Source organism: Megalops cyprinoides, chromosome 25 (assembly GCF_013368585.1).
Source record: "Megalops cyprinoides isolate fMegCyp1 chromosome 25, fMegCyp1.pri, whole genome shotgun sequence".
Lineage (NCBI taxonomy): Eukaryota > Metazoa > Chordata > Actinopteri > Elopiformes > Megalopidae > Megalops > Megalops cyprinoides.
The window spans coordinates 18,969,815-18,994,458 of NC_050607.1; the positions used below are offsets into that span (position 1 = coordinate 18,969,815).

The following is a 24,644-nucleotide window of genomic DNA, read 5'->3' on the forward strand; positions in this document are numbered from 1 at the left end:
GGTCGCGGTAATTAATGTGTGCGGGCTTTGGCGGTGAATGTTGATTTACGGTTCAATATTAGTATTTCTTTGGTGCGGTTATGAGATTAATTATGCATACGCCGCTGAGGTACCAAATTATTTAGGACATAATTTTATGTTTGTCTGATACAGCCATGGAGAGGACAACAAAAGGTTTTTTTTTAAACCGCACAATGCAGTGACAGAGAGCCTATAACAGAGGGGTTTGCTCAGCAGCTGTAATGAACATAAATCTTAATTGAATCAATTCAGCGCGTTTAACGAACGCAGAAAATGAATTATCGGCGTCGTAAAAAAACTTGAACGCGACCGCAAGGTCCGCGTTAATGTCACGCATGACCGCCGTGGCCGTCTCGTTTTTTTTCCCGTGGTGACAGGACCGAGACCCGTGTGAAAGCGAAGGTTAGAGCTCGCAAACTTTAGCATTGGATGTATCCTCGCACAACCCCCCCCCCCCCCCCCCCCCCCATTTGTCCTTGACGATGCGCGCCCCCGTTACGGAACTTTACGTGTCGCACGACGGCGGCCCGGTAATGAGCGGCCGCGACAACCCGCCGCACAGCTGTTGCGGGGAAAGGCGGGTATTGACGGTCGGCGCGATAATTAACGGCGACACGGTAATCTCTGTCGTTTTAATTGAACCCGCGGAATTTGATAAAAAGCGGCGGGCAGACTCCCGAGTCCCGAGTAGGAGTCTTCTCTCTGTGTGCTTTGTAAGATTGATGGGCTGGCGGAGGGATGCGGCTCTGAAATTTCGTTGAGCGGGGTATATTTAGCTCCTCATTAACCTCCCTATTCTGAATCTTCGCTGAGCGTCGTTTCCTTTGTACGCCAGCGTTTCATATTTTTTTTTGCAAGCATCACTTTGCAGAAAGACCTTAAATATATAATAGGTTATTCATATTTTACCTTGTTCGCTTAACCAGGCCAACTCTCGCAGGCTGTGTTTACAAGCTATTTATTTGGCTGGGTATTTTTAGAGGCGCTCTCGGTTTAGAGCGTTGCTTAAACTAAAGAGCCCCACTTGGGACTTGAAACTACAACCTCGTGAGTTCATATACTGTGTCACATTATAATCTTATATACACGGAAGAGTTTAAGCTGAGGCCTGACTGTCATTAACCATCTCTTATGAACTGCGTAGGTAACTGTCCCACCTCACTTAACTGTGCAGAATTTAAATGTACCGACCCTTTATAGACAGGAGTGGCTGGTGCTGTGCAGCTGTGCTTGAAGTGGCATCTCTTGGTGTGTGCGAATTGCTCTAGCCGTAGAAGCAGGGAGCACAGAGAAAATGTAGCCGTGCGGCTCTTCAAGCGGATGACAGAGCGCAAGCTTTAAAGGGAGGTACAAGTGTGTGCGTGTGTGTGTGTGTGTGTTGTGCCTCCTTGCCTCAGTGCATAAGCTGGTGTTGTTGATTAGAACATGCTCTTTCTATATATACGTACACACTTTCACTCGTAGCCAGAGGCGAAGCAATCAGTAGCCACAGTCTTAATGAGTCTTTACATTGTGCCATGTGACATAACTTGTTTGTTTTTTTTCCTTTCCTTCTTCCACGGTCTGCTCTGGCATGCATCTAACCTTGGTACACCATTGAGATGATGTACACACACACACACACACGCATGTGCGTTCAGTTAAAGCATGTCAGCGCAGGCTAGGCCGCGCTGCCGAAGCTAGCCATGCGTGTAAGTAGCTTCTGTTGCACAATACGCGGAGGGGGCCGGGCCACGTCGCGAAACGCTTCAAAATATTTAATAGAAGCTAATTAATGAAATGTCACGGTGGTTTTAAATCAGTTTTTTTTACGAAACGCCTTCCAGGAATGTCTTCCGTCTGCCTCACCTGCTGGCCGTCGGCGTTTCCGCGCAAAATGTTCCTTCGCCGGTGCGTCGTACGAGGGGAAACGTAAAGTGTGCTTCCTGTACAGCGTGTGTTGAAAGTTCCCCGCCACTTGATTAATTACCTGCGGCGCTCTGATGCACCACCACGCCCGAGGGGGAGGGGGCGGGGGGGACTGGGGGGACTGGGGGGACAGGGGACGGGGGAGGGGGAGGGGGGCGTCTGTGTCCCGGAATCCTGACCTCACCTCGTTTCATCCCGGTGTGTGATCATGTGACAGATCTGGGCCAATTACGAGGAGAAGCCCACGGAGGAGGTGGTGCAGGTGACGGAGGAGAAAGAGCGCATCGCCAACTACAGGCCCGTGTACGTGACGGAGATCACGGACGAACTTCACTTCTACACCCAGGACGTGGAGACCGGTGAGTGACCCCTTGCGCCCCCCCCCCCCCCCCCCCCCCCCCCCACACCCTCCAAACCTGTCACATTCCGGGTCCCTGGAAGACATGAAATGGGCCACAATTCAAGATGGGCCGTCTAAGGTAGCATCCCCTCTGTGCTTGCTGTTCGCTAAATGTCAAAATTTAAATTCATTTACTTTTCTTTAATTTAGGCCCATTTTTTTGTTGTGTTGGATTGCAAGGATGTTGCAAAGTTTTTTCCAGCCTGTCAATAAGACGCTGTCCATTTGTAAAGGTAGATGCCTTAAAGGGCAATGCCTCGTCCAGGATTCGACCCGATAGCCGTCTGGTTTTAAGTTATTGTAAGTTTTCCACACAGTATGCCAACAATGCCGCCAGATGAGATCTGACGGAGCTGGAAGTGGACAGGCGCAATAATCATTGGGTCTGTGGTTGAAGCCCGCCATGCGTAACGAGCACAGTTTACGCTGTAAATGGACAGTTTACGCTTGTGGTCTGATATGTTGTTGTGTGAATTTAGCAGTGCACATCTGTAGGTGCAGACTGCTGTCGGAAGGATGCGTTTTTGCAGCGCAAGGCGTCGTTTTCAGCACACAGGCGTGCGCTTTCCTCCTTATTTATTTCAGCTCTCTTTGCGACGTGGTTGCTCGGGCTCTGAGGTCTGTCAGGCGAAAGCTTTGCTTACCCTTTGTGAAGGCTTGGATTGAAGCCAGCGGTGTCGAATTACGTAAGGATTCCCGTTGCCCCCGACCGTTCTGTTTCAGCGTAGAGATCCCTTCGTCGCTGTCCTGAGGGAAACACGTGCGTTAAAGTGTGTAGGAGGGGGGTCACACGGGGATTGTGGGGGGGGGGGGGTGGGAGGTTGGGGAACGGTGCCCTTTTTATGTTGAAATCCGAATTTTGGCGTCGTTCGTGCTTAAAAGGCTCCCGAGGGCGTTCTGCGAGAAGATAAAGCTCGGGCAAAATGTCTGCCGCGACACACAGCACCAAACATTTAGAATTTGTCCTTGAAAAGGACCGTTGACGTGCTCCGCGCTTTGACAGTCCGGCTACACATTTTCCCCGGGGTCCGTCTCCAAATGCGTTTTGACTTGTTCCGAGGAAAACAAAAATGAATTCCGAGCCGCAGCCGGGTCTCCGTGATAAATTGTTATTTATCTAATTGTGAAGCGAAGTAAGGGCAACTTTGTTCGAGAGGGAGCCGGCGTGCCCCTCGAGACGCAAGTCGCTTTGAGAGTGCGCGGCGAGAGGATGGCGCTCACATCGCGTAGCGTCAGTGTCAGGGGGCAGAGGCTGCTCGCGGGAAGGTAGAGCGCTCGGGCCGACGAACGAAGCCGCTTCTGAAGCTTACGCAGCGACCGCGGCTGTAAAAACAGCAGGCTGGAGCAGATTCTGAACTCCACTCGGAGCGAGCACCGTAAGAAGGAAACCGATTCTGAGCCCCACCTGAAGCGGGTGCGACCGTAAGAACGAAGTCGTTTCTGAACCCCGTTCTGAGCGAGCATGACTAAGAATGAAACCGCTCCTGAACCCCAGTTAGAGCGAGCGCGACCGTAAGAATGAAACAGATTCTGAACCCCAGTTAGAGCGAGCGCGACCGTAAGAATGAAACCGATTCTGAACCCCAGTTAGAGCGAGCGCGACCGTAAGAATGAAACCGATTCTGAGCCCCTCTAACAGCAAGTGTGACCGTAGGAATGAAACCAGTTCTGAACCCCACTCAGAGCGAGTATGATATGTATGGTCTACATTAACCCGCTGAAGCAAACTCTCTCCAAGTTCTGGATACAGCTTGCTCCAGTGGGTTAAGGGTAAAAAACCCAGTGTGTATTATGGAGAGGAAGCACAGCAGTGTTGTAATGGCTGGTCCTTCAGTTGGTACGTTCTGCCATTTCCTCTACACGGGTATGACTGCAGGAGCTGGTTTGTTTTTGTGTAGACCCGCTCGATAAATCATTGCCTTTAACACCACCATACCCGAGAGGTGGAAGGATGGAGAAGTCTAGAGCACCGAAGCTGGCAGCTCTGCGCCCGGTGCATTGTGGGAGCGGTAGGGACGCAGCGCGCCTGTGCATCTGTCCGCTAATTAGCCCACCTCCCCCTCTCCCCCACACCTCGCCTCCCAGCACAGTGGCACAGGGTTGGGGGGGGGGGGGGGGGTTAGAGCTGCCAGCCGGTCCCGCTGGTCGAGTGCCACGCCCAGCCAGCCGTGAAATTGCAGTTAACGGGTCCTTCGCCACGCGAGGACACAGGAACAAGCTCGCCCGCCTCTGTCGTGTGGCAGGTTGGGTCCACGCGGGGACACGACGGCATCGGGAGACATCCATGTGCATGTGAACCACACCAAACCTTTCCCCTCACCTTTTTAAGGCATTTGCACATCTGACTTTGGCCTTAGCCGTTAGCCATTAGCCGTTAGCCTGCAGTTCCACATGCACAAAGGTTTTTGTGTATTTTATAGAAAGATGCCTGTCTATTGACTATTGAACATACACTACAGATCTGGGGACAATTCTAATCCCCCCACAGCTGAGCAGTCTTCACAGACCACGAAACAAGCGCCTCTCTTGAGCCAAAACATAGCATGCTTCGCCCTTAATTTTGAGCAACGCATTCAAGCCAGAGCTACTTTATGAACTTTCTTCCACGGCTTTCATCTCGCTGTTGCTGAAAAGAGCGAGGAATTCGTGAAAATGGAAATGTCAGAGGAGACTTAGGGAAGATTGCGGCGAGATTGGACCTTGGCTTAAGTGCGCGGTTCATTCTCTCGGAGATGAAGGACGAATGATTTGACGTTAGATTGCCTCGCGCGCAAGTCGATGATAGCGGGGGCTTAAGGAAATGGGAAATGCGCTTCCATTTGTGAAATTTAAAGGCTGCGTGCTCTGTTCTGCGCATTGTGACTTGTTTTGTCCATTTCAAATGCACGCTCTCCGCGTGCACATACGCGCGTGCGAGTGCATGTGTGGGTGTATGTGCACGGGGCTGTTTTTGTGCCTTACCGAGCGCACGCGTGTGCACACCGGCAAAAGCAGCCAAAACTAAGAGATCATTTAAGATAATGCGATGCAGTATTTTTCTATTACGAGAGTATTAAAGACAAAATGTACTGCGGATCTGCGCAAACGAATAGATTTTCTGCTCAATTTAAATTTAGCGTGCAATAATGCAGGGGCTTTTGAGCCAGTGAGCGACGTGTTTAGACATTAAATTGCAATAAAGCCCGCATCGCAGTTTGCACGCGGGGTTTTAGTTTCAGTGTACTGGGCTGCGCGCACACCTGAGAGACGGGGTGGGGGGGGGTGGGGTGTCTAGGAAAGGAACAGGTCTGTGAAACGAGTTTATGCGTTTCTCCTACGGTGCAAGCAAACGCACCAAACGGCATGAAATTAGTACATTACATTACATTACGTCATTTAGCAGACGCTCTTACCCAGAGCGATGCCAAGAGTAGTTTTCGAAAAGTATTACAAGAGGTCAGTAAGATACGGAGTTAAGTGCTAAACGAGCTTTTTTTGAGTAGAAAATAGGGATAGATAGGATTAATAAATGAGTACACGGACACCAATACGTGAATCGGCACCGACACATTGAAAGATCAAAGGAACAGCGGGTTTTTTTTTAGCCGGGTCGGCTTGGCCACGCTTCGCCGGATTCGTATCCTTATTTATTTACTTACCTGTTTACCTGGAAGGCAGTCTTATCAGCGGCGGCCTAAAAGGCTAATAGGCCATGATGTTATAAAGAGCCTATCGCATATCACCGTAACGCCGGCACAACACAGGTAGGATTACAGTAAATAGGCTGTAAAACAAGACTGAAAAACACTGCTAAAATGAAAGCAACAGAGCTATAAAACCAAATAGGCCCACAGCTATATCTAAGAGAGACATAGCTGGATCATAATAAAGCCAATGTAGGGCATACAGTAATCTATAACAGGAGCATTACTTTAAATCTTGGCGTTTATATGGTGCCGAACAGGGATTCAGAGCGGTACTTATTACATAATCTATACTAATATATTTGAACATGTATCGTCGTATATCGCAGTCACGAGATATTGTCCTTCAGCTATGAATTGATCCCCGATGTTGTAGTTGTTCAGGCGGTCTTTGGATGAAGCAGCAAACCGTTTTGAGACGCGGTGTGGGTTTTTTTTTTTCTTCTTCCTTGTCAGTCCTGGGAAAATCACAGTGAACGCAAAGTGTCGGTCCTGTGTGTTTAATACCTCTGACGCGAAGGGTAAAATGCATTAAAAGATGAGCGTAGACGGCAATTCTACTGGGGTTTCCGGGATCAGGTGTGGGTCTACAGGGGAAGAAAAAAAAAAAAAAACAATGAAATAAGTTGAAGTACAACATGTCAGGTTCCCCGGAGTGAGAAGAAGGTGAAAAAGGGACTTGGCTGTATTCTCTTATTCTGCTTTTACCCCCGTAAGGTCGATGGAGCTCAATAACCCGGCCACCCGTGTAATGAGGTCCTTCAGCCAAATTAATAACCCCGCACGCGAGGAGGGGGGGAGGAGAGGGGTTGGACACGCACTAGGGGACGCATGAATAGCACGAATCTCTCCACCGGTGCCGGCGGGGGCAAACTTTCACTTTGCAGAGCATTTTTATTACGATCAGTTTCTTTCAATAAGACACTGTCCATTTGTACAGGTAGAGAAGTGGCCAGCCTAGGATTCAACCCCATAACCCCCTGGTTTTAAGGCCAATTGTCCACACAATCCCAAGGATGTTGCAAAGTGTTTCCTATCTGTCAGGAACATTTGTATACGTAGATACTTAAAAGGGCCCCATCCAGGATTTGGCCCCATAACCGTCTGGTTTTAAGTCTGGTTGTCTACACAATATGCCACAACGCCATCAGATGAAATCTGACGAATCTTGAAGTGACTGGGTGCGGTAATCATGAGATCTGCATTTGAACCCGTCAACCCCGGAGAACGTGGCCGTTGCCGCATTGTCCGCCAGAGAAATCAACGCTGTTACCAATAAAAGGCCACAAAACGATTTTGTGGGCGTGGTCCTCCGTTCGTCGGCAGCCTGTCACTGGACGCGGCCGCTGCCGCTCAGTGTGACGTCACGGCTTTGCGGCCCGTTGGGCGCGAATACCTGGGCAGATCAAAGCGGAGGGTCACTTCGTTTCAAACGCGTGCTCCGCAGAAGTGCCCCAGCACTTCAGCACTTTACCTGTTGAGCCAGAATTTCAAGAGTTTCAGCCGTGGAAATGATCAAGGGTCCTCCGAGGCATCTTCCAACAGCAAAGACGTGCTCAAGAAGCATCCGTTCACCACTTCATCGATGGCAGGATATGCGGACAACAGGCCTAACATCAAGTGCCGGAAGACTGATTCTGCATGGATTTTGCTTTTTTCCGCCATCTGCGCGTCTGAAAAATGTCACTTCAGCACTCGGTGAGGGGGAAACGGGGTGTTCGAAGTTAATATGACAAAATAAATAATTGCGTGTTTTTTACGCACGCATCTATTTTAAGTCTTTTGCATAGTCTTTATGCCATCTAAATGGAAATACGGGGGGGGGGGGGGGGGGGGGGGGGGGCAGTATTAAGCACACGGATAGCACTTTTAATCGCGACCGATAGAATATCCCGTGCGCCTAATCAGATTTTATCTCCCGATTTGTTCCGAGTAGGCTTTTCTCCTCAGATGTCGAAGTGTAATTAAAGTGCGCAGGCTCCGCCGAGTAACAGCGCGTGCGAACGCGTGATTGGCCGTCGCAACGTGGTATTAAGGCTAATACAGGCACTTGCGCCCAGCCAATTCCGAGCCCGTCCAATCTGGCTGCTGGTGTTCGTCCTCTCCCAGAACAAGAGGCGCACCTGGATGCACCGTCTGTTTTCTCTCTGTCTTTGTTGGGGCACCGCGGAGCACTCCAGAGGAACTCGTCCAGTGATTTTTAAAACGTACGAAAATTTGAACGTGCTTTTTTTTTTTTTACCTCACAGAAAGGCTTGGCACAGCCCCTAAAAGGAGTTAATCTTGGCACGTGCGTGCCTGCTTAGATCTCTACAGCCTTAACAATGGCCTTTGTGCTTCTTTGAGTAATGAATTTAAGCAGATGCTAGGTTTCTTTTTATTCCTCCTTTTTTTTTTTTTTTTTTTAAAAAAACATCGTGAGTTCAGGGACCGCTGGCAAGAGCTAAAGGTGTGAGCAGCCAAAAGCATTCCCTGCTCGCACATTCATTCCTCAAATTTAGAAGCTAAGCCAAACGCGCTCGGGTCAGACAGAGGCGGAATCTACCTTTCGAAGCTTTTTTTTTGCGCTGTCCAGGGTGTGGAATTCGGGCAGTGTTTTTGGGAGCGCAGTGCAGCCCGTGTGACGCACGCCTCCCGAAACCCCTCCCCCTCCCGTGCCTCTTACTGCCACCGCCCTGATCCACGTGCCACGTGTAATCCCTTTACCCATGGGAACCCTGCTAAGTCCTCACATTACATGCAGAGGAACAATGTCTACAATTGCCTTCATCACAGTCGAAGCTATAATGGTTTCCCTGTAGCAATGTATGTGTCTGTGACGTCTACTGTATGCCGCTTTCATATGGGCATTGGAGTAGTGTAACAAAAGGACAATAGGGGGTGCTTCATATGATATTAAAAACGGACACACTGCTGGCCTCTGTGTAGCACATTGCAGGAGCGTCTCCATTTTCCCCCTGACTGATGGCGATCGCTAGCAAGTGAGCCATTGTGAGTCTGTAGTGGTACTTGCACCTCCTCTGTGTATTTTTCACATTAAGAGATTCGTTTTTTTTTCCCCCCTTCCAAGCTCGGCGCGCATACTTAAGAGAGAGCCTCCCACAACCGCGGCCAAAGGACACTCATTAATAGCGTTTCCGCCGGTAGTCAGGGCGTCGGGCTCGTCCGAGTGGCGTAAACTGAAACCAGCTCATTAAGCGGCGACCCCGCCGATCCCGCGCCGGCCTGGCGCTTCGTGTTCGGTCAGAGGCAGACTCCCCCCCCCCCCCCCCCCCCCCCCGCCACCACCGCCACCACCACCTCACTCCAGCGTAACAGCGTGACAGTGCTCTCATTTGCACTTTGTTTCCTAATCGAGCCCGACACTCAGCTAGGATAACAGGCCCGCAGGTTTCCGCCGCGGTTACCGCCGTTACCCTGCGCTCCGGGCTCGCAGGGGTTAGTAAGACGGCCTTAAGTGGGGAGGAGTGTGGCGCGATTGTCCGGTTCACCCGCGACGGCCGTTAAGTGCGACTTGGTTCATTACCAGAGGCGATATTGCGCGGCTAATGATACAGGCAGAAGAGGCCGCGGTTGGAATGTGTTCGGATTGTGAGGAGGCTCAACACGTTGCCCGTCGAGTGCTCTGCAATCAGGTCCCCCTTCGCGTGAACGTCCTGATGGGTTTAAAAAGCGTTCCAAACAAACCAACATTCTGGGCCTTTTAGCTTTGATTAGCCTCTTTTTTTTCCCCCATCAGTGCTCACGCTCTAGTTAAATAAATAAATTAAATAATTAATTAAATAAATAAAAGCCAAATGAAAAAATCACGATCGTCGCTTTCAGCAGGGAGCAATTGTGAGCAGAAGTATTACCCCTCTTGCTGTTAAAGCTACCTTGAGAAGACTTCAAAACTTCAAGGGCTCTTCTAAGATTCTTTGCAGAAAATGAATTAGAGCCTGTGCGGTGTCATAGTGATTTCAAACTCGACGGTCTTTTGAAAAGTAAGGGGCTGTAATGATGCCGGTTTTATTCTAATAAATACTTTAAAAACGTCTTTTTTTTGTGCTCAAATGGGCTTTTAATAATGAAATTGCCTTTTTCATGTCCCCCTTTAAATAGGTTTTAATATATCCCCCTATCTCCCTCCATCTCGCACACTGATGCTTTGTTCGGTAGTCTGTGCTTTGAAGCTGCGAGTAAGGGGTTCACCTTAACCTTTCTAAAATCCTCATAAAAAGGATGTGCGTGTCATATATAGATATACGCGTACTTTGATTTCCTTATAAAAGGTTTCGTCATCTATAACACACGTCTGAACGCTACCTTTAGTGAAATATTAATTTTTTGTCTCTTGCATGCTGTGGCTGTCGGAGACGCGTTAAGTAAATATGTTTTAAACACAAAGGGTCAGAATATTACAAAGTAGACAGCTCCCCAAATCTCTCCCGGTTCTTTTTCCTCTCCTCTGCCTGCCGCTGGTATCATATTTAAAGTCTTTAAAGGCCTAAAAATACCGCTTCTGTGTCTGTTCTATTATTGCACGCTATCTCTGTGCGCTTCACTCTTGACCCCACGTGTAGAAACGTTAATGATTCCCGTGAAGCGGTAGTGGCGCGTTTTAATCGTTTGTTCAAAGGGGGGGGGGGGGGAGTACGCGCTGTGTCGGTTTCATATCCGCGGGGTATCTCCCGCCACACGTCTAGCACCCGCTAAACATCAGTAAAAAGCGCAGCGACGCCGTAACGTCCTTCCTCCTGTTTTAGATATCTTGTGGGACGCGCTTTGTGGTTTTTTTTTTTTTTTACCTTCCCCCCCCCCCCCATCTCCCACCCCACCCCCCCCCCAGTTTTTAATTAGTCAGACTTAATTACTGAGAGTGTAATTTCTGGGTTAAGCCGAGCACGGTGCGACCGGCGTAGCAGGGAAATGAATTCTCAAGGCTAGGGCGCGCTATATATTTGATAGACTCTCCTGTAGCAGGGTATAATTAGCTTCTTTGCAGACAGCCGTTATGGATATGTAACCCTGGCAAGGCCGAAATTTCAAGGGATGCCTGGTGGGGCTCTGCCAGCGGCCCCTCCCTCTGTCACGCGCCCGGCCAATCAGATCATTCGCGCCTTGTCTTCTTGGGCAAGAACGCGGGTGTGTCCGCGCCGCGTGTGTGTGTGTGTGTGTTTTTTTCCCTTTCTTTTTGGCTGATGTGATAAATTAAGCAGTCCGAACCAGGTGTTCCTCAACCCGCATCTCTTTAGCTCTGTTTTTAACACAGAACAGCTGTTTTTTAAATGGTTTTAATCTTCAGCACTGTCCGTTGGCAGCCTTCAGCTTTATGCTTTAAAGCAGGCTAATGTCGGTTGCCAGGCCATAGCTCTTCAAAATATCCCTCTCTCCATATTGTTAATTAATACAGAATTTGGTGCGTTAAGGACTTGGGAGCTTCATGCCGCACAGATTCCAACGGAAGGTAATTACATGGTAGTATTCTGAGGGGCACCTCGCCAGCATTTTTTTCCTCTCTCAGCGTTTGACTCAGACAGCAGTTGAGGGGGACCTGAAATGTCGAAGATTCCTCTTGGCCAGCCAAGACGCGCGAGCCTCAGCACGGCTCTCACCGAGAAACCCAAAGGAGTGTCTGCTTTTAGAACTGCTGTTGTAGGTTAAAAGGCCCCTCAGGGGGATTCCAGGAAAGCTGTAAAACCCACAGAAAGCCTTTCACTGGACACCGAGTATTTACGTAGCGCACATGACGTGTACTGAATATTGTGTGTCCGGCTAAACACTTTCCTTTTTTTGCCCCCGAAGTACAACTTTGTCTGGAAGACATAATATGCACAAGCTCTAAGTGGTAATCTAGTGAGAATTATTCACAGAACAGTACAAGGTGTCCTTCAGCTAGATTTATGATTTTGAGTGAAAATAACTTTTATTGGTGTTGTGCTTATTGCTTATTCATACCCTCCAGAATGAAGACCGTCAGCACGGGTCTATTTATGGATGGGTGACATATATATATTTTTTTTGTGCTTATCAACATCTCATCATTTCTCCGCTACCCGGTCGTGACTGATGCATGCATTTTTTAAAATGAGCAGCTGGCAGTACAGGATTCAGCGTGTTTTTGGCGGTCATTAAAATTGATTGGGTCTGATGGGAGAGCCGTCGTTGGGGCGCGGGGAAGGCACAGGTAACGAGCAGAATTGCCCGCCCCGTCCCCGAGTACGATAGATGGCGGTGACAGGCACGTACATCTGGAGCCCAGGGGGAGGGGCAACTTGGATCTGATTTTACTGGGTGGTCAGAGCACAAACAAAAGCTCTTAAATCCTCCCTCCGGTGATTGGCAGAGGTCAGTCACCCTGGAGAAAGGGGGCGGAGTTTATCCTCTCACGGTGTATTGGAACCGCCATTGGCACCTTCTTTAGTGAAATTATGGTCATTTAGCAGATGCTTTTATCCAGAGCGACTTACATAGGTTACATTTTTTTTACGTTGCCCATTTATAAAGCTGGATATTTACTGGTATGACCCAGTTGTGGGTTAAGTCCCTTGCCCAAGGGTACAGCTGCAGTGCCCCAGTGGGGAATTGAACCGGCAACCGCACGGTTACGAGTCCTGCTCCATACCACTATGCTACACTGCTCCCCATAAGAAGTGCTGACATCATCTGGAGCCGGGGATTGTGGGTAGCAGTTATTGTTTTGCTGTTCGCTTCTCTCTCCCTTTATTTGGGAATCGATGGAAGGCCCCCCCCCCCCCCTGCTGCATCCAATTAGAAGCAGCGGGCTGACTTCTGGCGCCATCCAGCCTGCGCCGACCCGGCCCGGCCCGGCGGGGCGGGGAACAGCCCGGGGGCGACCCGGACGAGCGGGAGGAGCGGGAGGGGCGGGAGGCGCACAGCTGCACCCCTCCGCTACTTCGGGAAGGAGGAAACACTTCGCCCTTCGCGGCATCCAAAATCACCCGCCTTCGGGGGAACGCAGCGGTGGGGGGGGGGGGGGCAGCCCACCAGAAGGATTTATGTTTGAGTCTCGGATGAGACCCCGCTGCTTTGCCCCGGAGCAAGGCGCCGAGCTTGCTTTGATTGCGTAAACATCCTGCCGCGTAGATCGTATTGAGATAAGCGTTTTTCCAAAGACTGTGTGCCGCGAAGACTGTGCATGTGTGAAAACAGGTAGGTACAGATGATTTAACTTTGAGCCAGGCGCTAGCAGGGGAAAACCGACACAAGGGAGGTTTGTTTCCACCACCTGAGTGCACGGCGGCGTCCGGCGTTAATCGGATACGTGTCTCCGGCCGCCTGGTCTCCATTAGCGGCTGACCACTGTAGCTGCCCACACCCGCCGCTCGGAGCACGTCCGCCGCCGCTTTGCTTCCCGGCCGATGTCTTGCCGAAGAAGAACCCCCCGCGCTGTAATTGAGGAACGAACGTCGCACGGCACGGCACACCTGGGCGCTTTGATAAATCTCCGCGCCAGGCGCTGAAATCGCCCCGCCGCTAAATTATGTTTGCCCGGGGCGCCGTGAAAGTTCACAGTCGTGAGGCGGCTAATGCAGGCCTCATCCGGAAATGAGGGGAAAATGATAGCTGCCGCTCTGTGCTAAACACCGTTAGTGTTAGCGCTTTTTTTTTTTTTTTGTTTCATTTTTCCTTTTTTTTTTTTTTTGGTAGGAGTATTTAAATGTTATTGACAGCTCTGCTCCCAGAAATGATAGGGCCGTGTTTGTGTAATAGCACCCCCATTAGCGTCCGTGCGAGACGCTACAGCTCGTGGCCTCTGCCCGGTCATGCAACCCGACTCCCATCAATTTGTGTCTGGGGGAGAGCAGCCACTGTCACTACACGCCACGGTGGTCTTAATGGTAGCCTTTTAGAGGGAAATGCAGGGGGTGTGTCCGGCCGAAATGGATTGTTGCCTCATCGAACGGGCGCGGCGGAAACCCGCTCTCATTCGGAACCCCCGCGATTCGCGGAACCCTAGAGCCGGTCCTCTGAAGAGAATGTGCTCTGGGGCGTTTTTTTTTTTTTTCATAATACTCTGGAAGCTTGTGTGGAGCCGTGGTTAAACTCACGACATAAGCTAAATTAGAAACGGCATGTCTGACCGTTTCCTAATTCAGTCCCCTCACCTTTTTTTCCCCCCCAGACAAAGAGGCTTGTAGAGAAATAGTCAGTAAAATGTTGCCGGCGCAAGAAGCCACAGCAGATCAAATGTTAATTACAGAGCCGTTATTGGTAGTTTTTCTTTTTTCCTACTCAAAAGCTCAAGTGCGCGCGCAAATTGGTACAGTAAAGTCCCCTATTTCAAGACGTGTTTGAATTAAAAGCGGCTCTGATCGGAGACTCAAAGAATAGCTAACCGCTCCCCCATCCATCACCTGCTGGGGACAACGGGCAAAGGTCAAAGGTCATCGTCTCTGCACCAGCCCCTACAAACAGAAACCGCAGCTTGTTCCGATAGGCGAGTGAGTCATAGCGGCCGTCCAGTCAAATTTTGAGCAAAGCCGTCCTTAGCGCCGAGAAAAGAAACTCGCTCTATTCAGTTTGACTGGGAGCGTGGGTTTTTCCCCCGACGCTCAGCAGAGCAGGTTCAGTTATTCCTGAGTTTCGCGAGAGATTGCTGTCTTTGTCGAGCGCCGAGCCCGCGCTTAAAGTGATGGCAGCCTCTTTGTAGCCGAGGCGTTCCGACTGCGGTGCGCCTCATACAGGCCTGACAGTGAGGCTGTTAGGCCAGCTGCTGCCGGGGAGTTTCGGCGGCGGGTGCAGTCGGAGCTGAGGAGACGTGGGTAATTATCCACAGGTATTTGTAGAGCAAATCCCTGATCGACAGGACACTTCCGTGCTGAGCTCACCACCGCTCCCCCGCGGAGTGGGCCCGCAGCTCGTAGGACGCAGGGCCGAGTTTAGCTTCTTTATTTGTTTCCTTCCACGTTTCACCAAAACGCAACTAATTACCGAAAACGGTCGATGCAGTTCAGCGGCACCGCCGCTGCCTTCCCACGCCCCCCGCGCCACCCCCCACCCCCACCCCGGCGCCGCAGGTGCCCGGGAGCGTTCGAAAAACGGCCCGCAATCAAAGCAAAAGCGTTAGGCCCGGTCCGCCAGTTCGATCCGGGGGGGAGAACAGCAGGCCCAGATGTCGCCCTCATTTCACGTTACGGGAACAGAAATTCGGCGCGGGGCTCAGGGCTGGAAAAAAACCAACAAAAAAACAAAAACGCAGCGCCGCGTAGCGAAATTGTCCCTTCATGGGCAAACGCCATCAGTCAGTCTCGGGGAAAATTTGTTTATGACTGCCTCGGGCCAAGCTCCACATCAGCTGCGCTGGTGGCCCGACCAGGTCCCCGAAAAGGGAGCCGGCTATGTCCCCTAAACGCATTCCATCATTTTTTAATTTTTTTTTTCTCCCCCTCACAGAAACAATTTCTGCCTCGAACAGACGGCAATTCAGAGTGGATTCCGTGCCACACTCTCATTCTCCAGATGAAATATGCCTCTAATCCTATGAATATGTAGTGACCCAAAGCATTAGCTTTGGAGCAGTACAGTATGTATTGGTCTCTGTGTGTCATTATGCTCGCTGTGTGTCAATTTCGGCTCGGTAAAAAACTGGCATTGTTTTAGGCTGAGGGTAAAATCGTATCCAGCTAAGCCAGTAAGAAGTGAGTCAATGAAAAATAATTGAGTTGCAGCAAGATTAATGCTATGTTTCTTTGGACGGGGCGGAAATGCATAATTCATTTCTTTTTATTATTGTTTCTATACAAATATACCAAGGCTCCAGATGCGCGGTGGAATATTTAAACAGAAACATTATCGAAATTGGCTGTTTGCTTTGTTTTGTGTTCCTTACGAGGGTGTCTCGAATTTGCATTAAGTAGACGACTATTTCAAAGAGAGGCAAACAAACAAGTATGAAGTATCTCTTTAGGTGGGCTAATTTCAGCAGAGCTGGCTTCCGTTTACATGTAGGAACAAATGCACATGATTTGCGGTCTCTTTTGTCTATTTGAAATCTCCACAAAATACATTTTCAGCGTGCAGAAACCCCTGGCTACTCACATGTTAGTTAACGCTCAAGAAACGTCCGCTGCTGAAATAATTTGTCAAAGTGAAATTAAGTTGCAGTCAACAATTGGCTCGCATTATATTGTGCTAACTGAACAAGAACGAGTCCAGAGCATTGCTGCTCGATGTCCTAAATCCTTGCCTGCAGTTTCAGCCTCATTTTTATGTCTTATAATCTGTGGTCTTTGTGTGTTGCGTCTAACTGACGAGCTCTTCACACAACCTTCAACAGGAAGTTCAAGGCTGTGGTGACTGTTTTTGCGGAACGTGACAACGTTAAGAGAATGTGATCATCAACCTTTCTTTGTCGTCTTGTCTTTTCACGCAGCCCAGCCCACTCCGGCGTCTAAAACGCGATTATAATCACCCCCAAAAACCCCTTCCTTTGCCCTGTCTGTCCTAATGCACTGCAAATAAAATTACCAGCGATTTGCCTTTGGAACCGGTGGAAACTTTCTGAGTGCTCTATGGAGCCGAAAGGTACCGCGAGGAAGTCTGCCAGGCTTCCCCTTCGGCTTCTGAACACCCGGTGCGATTCAGCGCGCTGAAACGCACGGCATGCTGCGGAAAACATCTGCCGTGTTTGTGTGGCTCGATGCCTCTCTGTGCGTTTTGAAAATCCAGTACAGGCATCAGTCGGTTGTTGTCTAGAAACAGACTCTTGGCGGATTCCTGTTTTTCTCACCAATGTGCTTGGCGCTGGTAGCTTACTGCTTTTGCGCTAGTTCTTATTAAGTTGACACTTTCTATGAAGGGTCATACATTTACATTTATTCATTTGGCAGACGCTTTTATCCAAAGGTTACAGTTCTTTACAATGTTATCCATTTATACAGCTGGATATTTACTGAGGCAACTGTGGGTTAAGTACCTTGCCCAACGTATGCCCCTACGCCCTCATACGTTAGAGCTACATAGAGACTTCATGAGGACTGAATAACAGATTCGTTAACCTGTGCTCTCTGGCGTAGACTAAGGACTAAAGGTGATGGTTTCGTTACGTATTGGTCGTGCCATTTGTCGTGACAGAACAGACCCGATGACAGTGTAAGCAAGTGGGTATAATGGTGACCAGTGTTTATGTTCTGGGTACAGAATTGTTATTCAGTGCTTGCAATGCAGTCTTTTGTATACCCTCCACAGGAAATTGAATTGTTTTTTGTCACAGGCCAACTATTTTTAGTCTTTTGCTTAGCAACAGTAATAACATACTGTGTTACTTAATGCATATTATTTCAACAAGCCTATCAAATCTAAAAAGATTGGTGCTTCCTCTCACAGTCTCCAGTGTAACAGCAGTACTAGCCACGAACATGAAAGCTTGTCCTCTTTGAAGAAGTCACAAGTGCAGTGCCAGCCTGCTCTAATAGCTAGCTGTTTCTTGGGATGAATAGTACTGTGGGAATGGGAGGTGAGGCCTGGCTCCTCTGGTGCAGTTCTGAAAATGAGTGAAGTCGGTAAAGGTGTGGATGTCCCTCACTGTTTAAAGCAGCATTCAATGCTTGAAGGCTTGATTTCAGTCACCAAAGCACTGCACTCCACCCACCTGCCAGTACCCGCCCTGCTCCGCCCACTCCGAGGAAGCAAGGCCACTCATTGGTCAGATGGGTTTGTTGGCCATTACAGCAAGAACAGGCTTAGAGATCAAGTTTCCCAAAAAAGTGGTAACTCGATTTTTCACTGAAAAGTTTTTGTTTTTCATGTTAGATTGGAAGGTCGGAACAAGGATAGAGGATTTACAGAACAGCTGAACGCTTGACCTGAAAGTGATTAAGTCTTAATCCAAGGGCCGATAGGGTTATTCCGCTCGTATATTAACACCATACTGTGTCTGAATGTAAAATATGAATAAGAATAAGTGTAATAAAGGCACATTTCGAACCCACTGGGGTGAGGTCCTCGGCAATGTGCTTTATCGTGTATTTTATGGCCGTTATAAGCACCTCCAAGTAGTATTTGGGATACAGGATGTTCCAGAGGTCAGAAAGAGCTCTGTCCATTGTTTTGTACTACAGTGTGAGAGAGAGAGAGTCTGTTGGGGGTAGATTTAGTCTCCTTGAGAAACCAGTAATCCCCGTTACGCCGCGGACTTGTTGGGTGTTTACGCTGCAAATTGCATATAATGCCTTTCCCTCCTTATTCCTAATGTGAAATGGGAAGGCCTCACATTAATTGGGTTAAATGAAGTGATTTCGTTCGGCTCCCGCAAATTACACCATTCAAAGGACCCGCTCACCACTTTCATTATTTAATAAGATCTCGGCGGACTCGGAGCAGATCAGCGCGAAAGCTCCCCGCATTCGAATGCCAACTCAAACTTTGTTAATTAGACTAATAAATTAGCGACACGCCAGCGCCGACTGTTTGGAGATATAGCAGCGCAGGTCACAAAGCGTAGGAGCATCTCCCACAAAGATCCTATATAATACCAAGATATTGCACTCCACATTATTTGCATGGAAAATTATAACCCTGACCTCCCTCAGTCGAAACAAGAAGTATAAAAATGTAGTTTTCCTGATGACCAATGGGTAAGCTACTCATTTTTTTAACAGCTATTCAACGTGGCGTTCCTCCCATCCTTACTGCTTCTGAGTGCCTGGTGAAGGCTGCTTTGCTATGTTAGCCTAGCATACTCTGCCCAAAGCCGCGCGCCGTCATGACTATTCATAATCAGGCTTCCTCAGGTCAGCACATGTTTTGTTTCAGTAGGGGCGGAGATGGGAGTTTTTGATGCAACAAGGGCCCGTATGTCTGCCCAGGACTTTGGACACCTGCGCTAACGAGCTGCGATTCTGGCGCAGGGTTTTCCCTCTCTCCGTGGCGGGAGGGCCGCGCACTTCGCCGGCGTTCAACACGGTGGCGGGCGGGCTTCGGAATCCGGGCACAGGGACCTCAGCTGCTCCCCCACTGCCCCGGGAGGTACGCTTTTAATCCGGGCCGCTGCGAATTCGGCCGCCGCTAAGTGCAGCAGTGTTCCCGCTGCTAACGGCCTGCCCCGCGCGTGGCGGCCGGCGCAGTGCTAATTAAGGTCGAGGGATTAAAAAGATGCACTGCGCCCGGGGCTCCCGGCGCGCGCCACGCTTAAATGGCAGCAGTGTTTTTTGTTACAAAGGCACACTCGTGAACGGGGTGGGGGTGGGGGGCAGTCTGGTGTGTGACCCGGAGCGGCAGTGGCGGCTGTAGTTCGCCCGTTTTAAAGCCAGCTTTAGGGGTGTTTGCTTTCCAGAATGTAAAGTGCTTTCAAATTGCTGCCCCCCCCCCCCCCACCCCCCCACCAACGGCACAGCAGAAGTCTCGATTGGAATTCACAGTATGGCATTTCACGAACACCCCCCCCGCACACACGCACGCACACGCACACACACGCACACAAAACCTTACAGCTCAGTGGGTTCGATGATTGTTCCGCAACGCAAGGTGAGAATGATTGGCTAACCCCGGGCCTTTCCCGAATCACAAACTCGCCGTAATGTTTACGCTTGTTCCTTCAGAAAAAAAACATCGAATCAGCAGTATGCTCCACGGTCTATTTGTAGCCAGCGGAGGGGAAAAAAAAACACCCCTTTCCCTATCTGTTTTCTCCTTTTCACATTAATCTGCCCACTAAAGCAGACAGACGTCATAAATCTTTGATGACTACCTTTCCAGTACAAATTGAGGAGTATCTGATTGAATCAGTACCGCACAGCTATTTTTTTCAATGGATTTTTCCTCCTCCCGTAAGGAAATCAATTGAGGCAAATGGTGATTTGTTGACAGGCCCGTCTTCACGTTGGTATTTTGCTAAAGTAGCCGGAGTGAGTGTCCAAGATGAGCCGTGATCGGTCCACCAAGAGGGTCAGGAACGCTTTGCGTTTCCGGCTAACGGAGGTCAATAACGAGCCGAGGCCTGGGGTTTAAGGGACGGCCTACCCGCCGACGCCAGGGTGGGACTCAGCCGAAATTCCACGTTGTCACGGCGGGGTCTTTCTGACGCCTCGGGGGGGGGGGGGGGGGGGGGGGGGGCGCCGGGGGGGAAACTGAGGCGAAGAGCAGATAAACGGCAGGCATGAAAGAGGGAGGCTCGATGGAACGTGGGGGAAAAAAAAAAATCATTCGGAAAGCGTCGCGCGTTTTGAATTCACCTCCACAGTCCTGGCATTCGCCTGACAGGTTGAATAATGACAGAATCCTCAGAGTCTCTCTCCTCATTTCTGAGCACCGTGACCCAGCTCGGGAGTTACATAACGCGCTCGCTCGGCAGACGCCTTTATGCAGGGTGACTTGCATGCCGCGGCTTTGATTTTTATCAAGTTTACCCTTCGGTAATGCTGAGTCGAGCTGGTCACCTCATTCCAGGGCATCAGCGGTGTCCTGTTGCCGACTCAAACCCACAGCCCCGTGATTAGAAACGCCCAGCTGTTGTGGGGGGTTCTAAGCTTCTCGGGTTGAGGCGTGAGTGACTCCCGGCGCTGCTCGGTAACGTGCTCGGACCTCAATTCCCCCCCACCCGGGCTCAACACGACCGAACAAGCTGCCGCTCCTCACCGACGCAGGTCCCGGCAAATTCATTATGCACGGAGCGGCAATTACAAGCAGCTCGTTTAATTCTCAGCGGTGTTCCAGCATCCACGTTCATTTGGCTCACCCGATCCGATTTGTCAGCCCCCCACACCCCCCCACCCCCAACCCCCTCCTCCTTCCGAAACATGCTCCCCAGTCACAAAGGCAAAGCGAGAATACATCCCGGCCTGGTGCAGCAATGAATTGGGGCACCTGGGACGGCAGGGCCCAGCGCTGTGGGGGGGGGGGGGGGGGGGGCAGTTCTGGGGCACTGTCCATGTTTTTGACAGGGACGCTAATTAAGATGACATCACTCTCCCTCCCCCCCCCCATACTTCTGTTTCCACAGGCACCCAGCTGGAGAACCTGATGGAGACGATGAGGGCCGAGATTGCCGCCCACCCGCCCGTGGAGGGGTCCTATGCACCACGCAGGGGGGACTTCTGCATCTCCAAATTCGCCGACGGAGAATGGTAAGGGCCTGTGGACCCTAACGCCCACCCACCCCCCCAAACCTCCCCCCAGCCTCCCCCCAGCCTCCCCAATGAAGATCTAAATCTGGTCTTCATTGTCATTTCCGCCTGCTATGTAAAATGTCACCGATGCAGAGTATAGGGTTTAGTGGGCCGCACTGCAGAATGTCAAGTGACAAGCTCTGTAATTGGACGGACTGTCTTTTCCTCCCAAGAGTTGGCTGAACCTCCACAGCATTGTTCTTGGTTCGAAGCTAGCATATGTTCTCTTGTTTTTGGGGGGAGTTTTTTGTTTTTTGGCCGGCGCGCTTGACAAATGAAGGTTAGCGGCTTGATTGGAAGTGGCGTTTCCCGCCATCCGGTCCCTCTGAGAGACGGGGCGGAACGTGGCTCTTCTCGTTCCGACCCAGGGTCCGAAACAGGTGGGAGCCGCCGTGACGAGCGCCGGAGAATGGCGTGACCCGAATCGCAGGGAGACGACGGGGGTTTTGAACACGCAAGACGTTAGCATTAGCCGTTATCGTTAGTCATTCTTCCTGGTGCTTCGAGTCTCCCGAAGTACCACGTACTTTTTCCTTCACACAGAGAACTCACTGCGTAGTTCCGCAGCGATAACTGGATTGGCTGCGTTGGTGCCAGTGGTTTCCCACCTTTTTGGGCTTTTAAATTGCGAATGGACAGTGTCTGTCTGAAATGTAAGGTGTCTGAATTCCACTATTAAACGTTCATCGCCTCCGAGGCCTCTGAATGGATTGGGATTGTCACTCCTTTTGAAATGTGCTGTCAACACTCATTTTTTTTCCTGTGATGTAATTCACTACCTGAAAACCCAGTGACTAACAGGAAATGAGTGTACGGCAGGCCAGCACAGAATCTGAGGCACAGCAGCCGAAAAACAGCCCGCCAGTAGGCTGCCATGATGGCGAAGGCGTGGGCGTCACCTCCGGTGGGGGGGGAGGGGGCGGGGTCGGAGCATAGGACAAACGGGCGAATGGCGAGTCACTGCCACCTCTGCGAGTTTGTGACAGCTTTACCGGCAGCCCTTTCCGCCCCCCCCCTCTTCGGCTTCATCTGTTGAAACGGCCAAGCTGTCTGCTGTCCACAGCAAAATTTCCTGTTTGTTTGTTTGCCTTTTTCTCTTCTTTTTCCCTTGAAGTTTGTCCGTCACCAGAGTTGAAGCCGTGCTCTGTTTTCCTCGGCTTTTGAGTCCGTTATTTTTTTATGTGAAGTGCTGACATGTTCTCGGGTCCTTTTTCGGATACGCCAGGGAGTCGACTGTCAAAGATTTTTCGCCACGGCTCTTAATGCTTCTTTTGCTCCGGAGCAAAATCTGCACTTCGCTTCAAAGCTTTTTTTTTCCCGTCAGAAATTTTTTTATAAAGGAATCATTTAGGATGCTGATGTTGTTGTTACGATCGTGCCCGCATCAGTCGCCGTCTCGCACCTGCTGCTTTCCTGTCAGGGGGACGGGGAGGGCGTCGACCTTTACCACTGCTTTTTTGTGGTGTTTTTTTTAACACAAGGATCCCGCAAAGGCCAGGCTGAGCCGCCCTTGCCCCATGTTTGTGGAGTGCGGCTCATTTTCATAAAACTAATTAGAGGCTGGTTTCCTCCGAGGGCCCTGCGGCACGCGGAGCAGATTTGCCCTAAACAAAAGGCGGGATGGCCTACTTTTCCCCCCCTCGCCCTCGGCGCGGCGCGGTGGGGCCCGGCCTGACTCGCTGGAGCCTGCACACGCTTGTCCTTCCGCCTCCCTCGTTCACCGGCAGTTTTAACGCTTTCGGCTTCCTGGACTTCCGGGTCGGGCGGTGATGGACGGGTGTCCATTCGGCCTCGGCGGTGCGCCAGGGCAGTAAATACACCCAGGCAGGGGGTCGTAAAAGTGGTACAGGCGTCCATTCACCCCCTGCCACCAGACTTCCGATACTTTATGGGACGCCTAATATCCCCACGAGTTAAAATGCAGAAATGGTCCCTCCTCCCTGTTCCCGCGCCCTCACCACAACCGTAAAAACGGCCAGGGGCGAGGTGACCGAAACCCAGAGCGGATTTACGGTTTCAGATTTACGAGGGGCGCGCAACCCAGGGAAGGCGTCTGGTTGGCCCTAAAGCGCAATGCCCTTATAAATCACGTGTGGCGGGCGTGCCCTTGGCATGTCCAGCTAAACAACTCTTTTACCGGGGGTTCGTTTTAAGACACCCCTCCACCTGACAAAAACGCCAAAGTTAACTTCAGACTCCAGAGAGATGTACACATGTAGCGATAATTGCAAGGTTAAGAGCTAAGTGCTTTTTCAAAGAATGGCTGTAGGTGGCCTTTAAGAAGCTCGGGCCTGGTTAAAGGAGGAAAAAAAAAGGAGAAAAATCTGATCCTTCCCGCGCATGCTGTACAGATCGCTCTGCCGAGAGCTCGGTGCGACAGCTTATAAATATAAAAGAGGCCTCCTTCATGCTTGGCTTTGAAGCCCTACTGGTGTAGAGGAACAGAAAGCACAACAGATTTCTCTTTATGAATCTTTAATGAGGCCCGGCCATTCCGCCGGGATCGCTGAACCGGCATACGCAATGCCGAATCCTCGCCGTATCCCGCTGAACTCTTAAGGGCGGCGGGGGCCGACACAGGGTGTGCTCCGGCCCAGAAAATCGGAGCTTGGAGGATCCTACCCAGACCCCCCTGGGTCGGAGAAGAGGGTAACCGAGGGAAGGATCGGTGGGATCGCGGGGAGGAGGCCGCTAATTGCACGAGCGGTGGCGTGATCGAACATGGCTCCATGAGGCGAGGCGATCATAGGCTCATTTCCTTTGCCCGTCCACCGCAGCGCCGACCTTTGACCCCTCGTTTTTCCGCCCATTGTATGCGTAACCCTTTTGTGCAGATGATCACAGCGGACAGCTCCACTGAGCCATGTGGTCCCCCTGGGAAAGAGGGAATATTAATTTACTCTCCCTCTTTCTCTCCCTCTCTTTCTCCATTTCTCTCTCTCTCTCTCTCCCTCTCCAGCTCCTTGTCACTCGGGCTTCCTCTCCCTTTCTCTCCCTCTCTCTGTGTCTCTCCCTCTCGTTCTCCGTTTTTTTTCTGTCTCTAGTTCCACCTCGCTCAGGCTTTCTCTCTCCCTCTCTCTGTCTCTCCCTCTCCTTCTCTCTCTCCCTCTGTGTGTGTGTGTGTGTGTGTGTCTCTCTCCCTCTCTCTCCCTCAGTTACACACTAAGCAGCAAAGTAAACTGGATCAGGACTTGGTTGTGCTAGTCTCTGATATGATGAGAACCAGCCCTGCTTTTAGATAGTGAATGTGTGTCTCTCTCTCTCTCTCTGTTTCCCTGCTTTAAAGGTACAGAGCGCGTGTGGAGAAAGTGGAGTCGCTAGCCAAAGTCCACGTGTTCTACATCGATTATGGCAACGTGAGTACCAGCGCCTGATTGGCTGAACGCAGACAGCTGACTGTGCAGGAGGGGGTAGCGAAATGTATTACCATGTTAGGCGTCTGAATCCTTTGAGTTTTACTTCATTGGTTGTTACTGAAGACACGTTAAGGGTATATAAAAAATTATGAAGGATAATTTGGAGTGT

General features: G+C 50.5%; 1 protein-coding gene across 1 annotated transcript in view; it reads left to right on the plus strand.

Moving 5' to 3' along the window:
• The window catches only part of snd1 (staphylococcal nuclease and tudor domain containing 1), a 243,008-nt gene that overhangs the window by 196,665 nt on the left and 21,699 nt on the right, over positions 1–24,644 (plus strand). Inside the window, exons 18-20 of the mRNA XM_036520195.1 lie at positions 2,147–2,288; positions 20,954–21,077; positions 24,406–24,475. Coding sequence (XP_036376088.1) covers positions 2,147–2,288; positions 20,954–21,077; positions 24,406–24,475 — 336 coding nt within the window. The remainder of the gene's footprint in view (positions 1–2,146; positions 2,289–20,953; positions 21,078–24,405; positions 24,476–24,644) is intronic.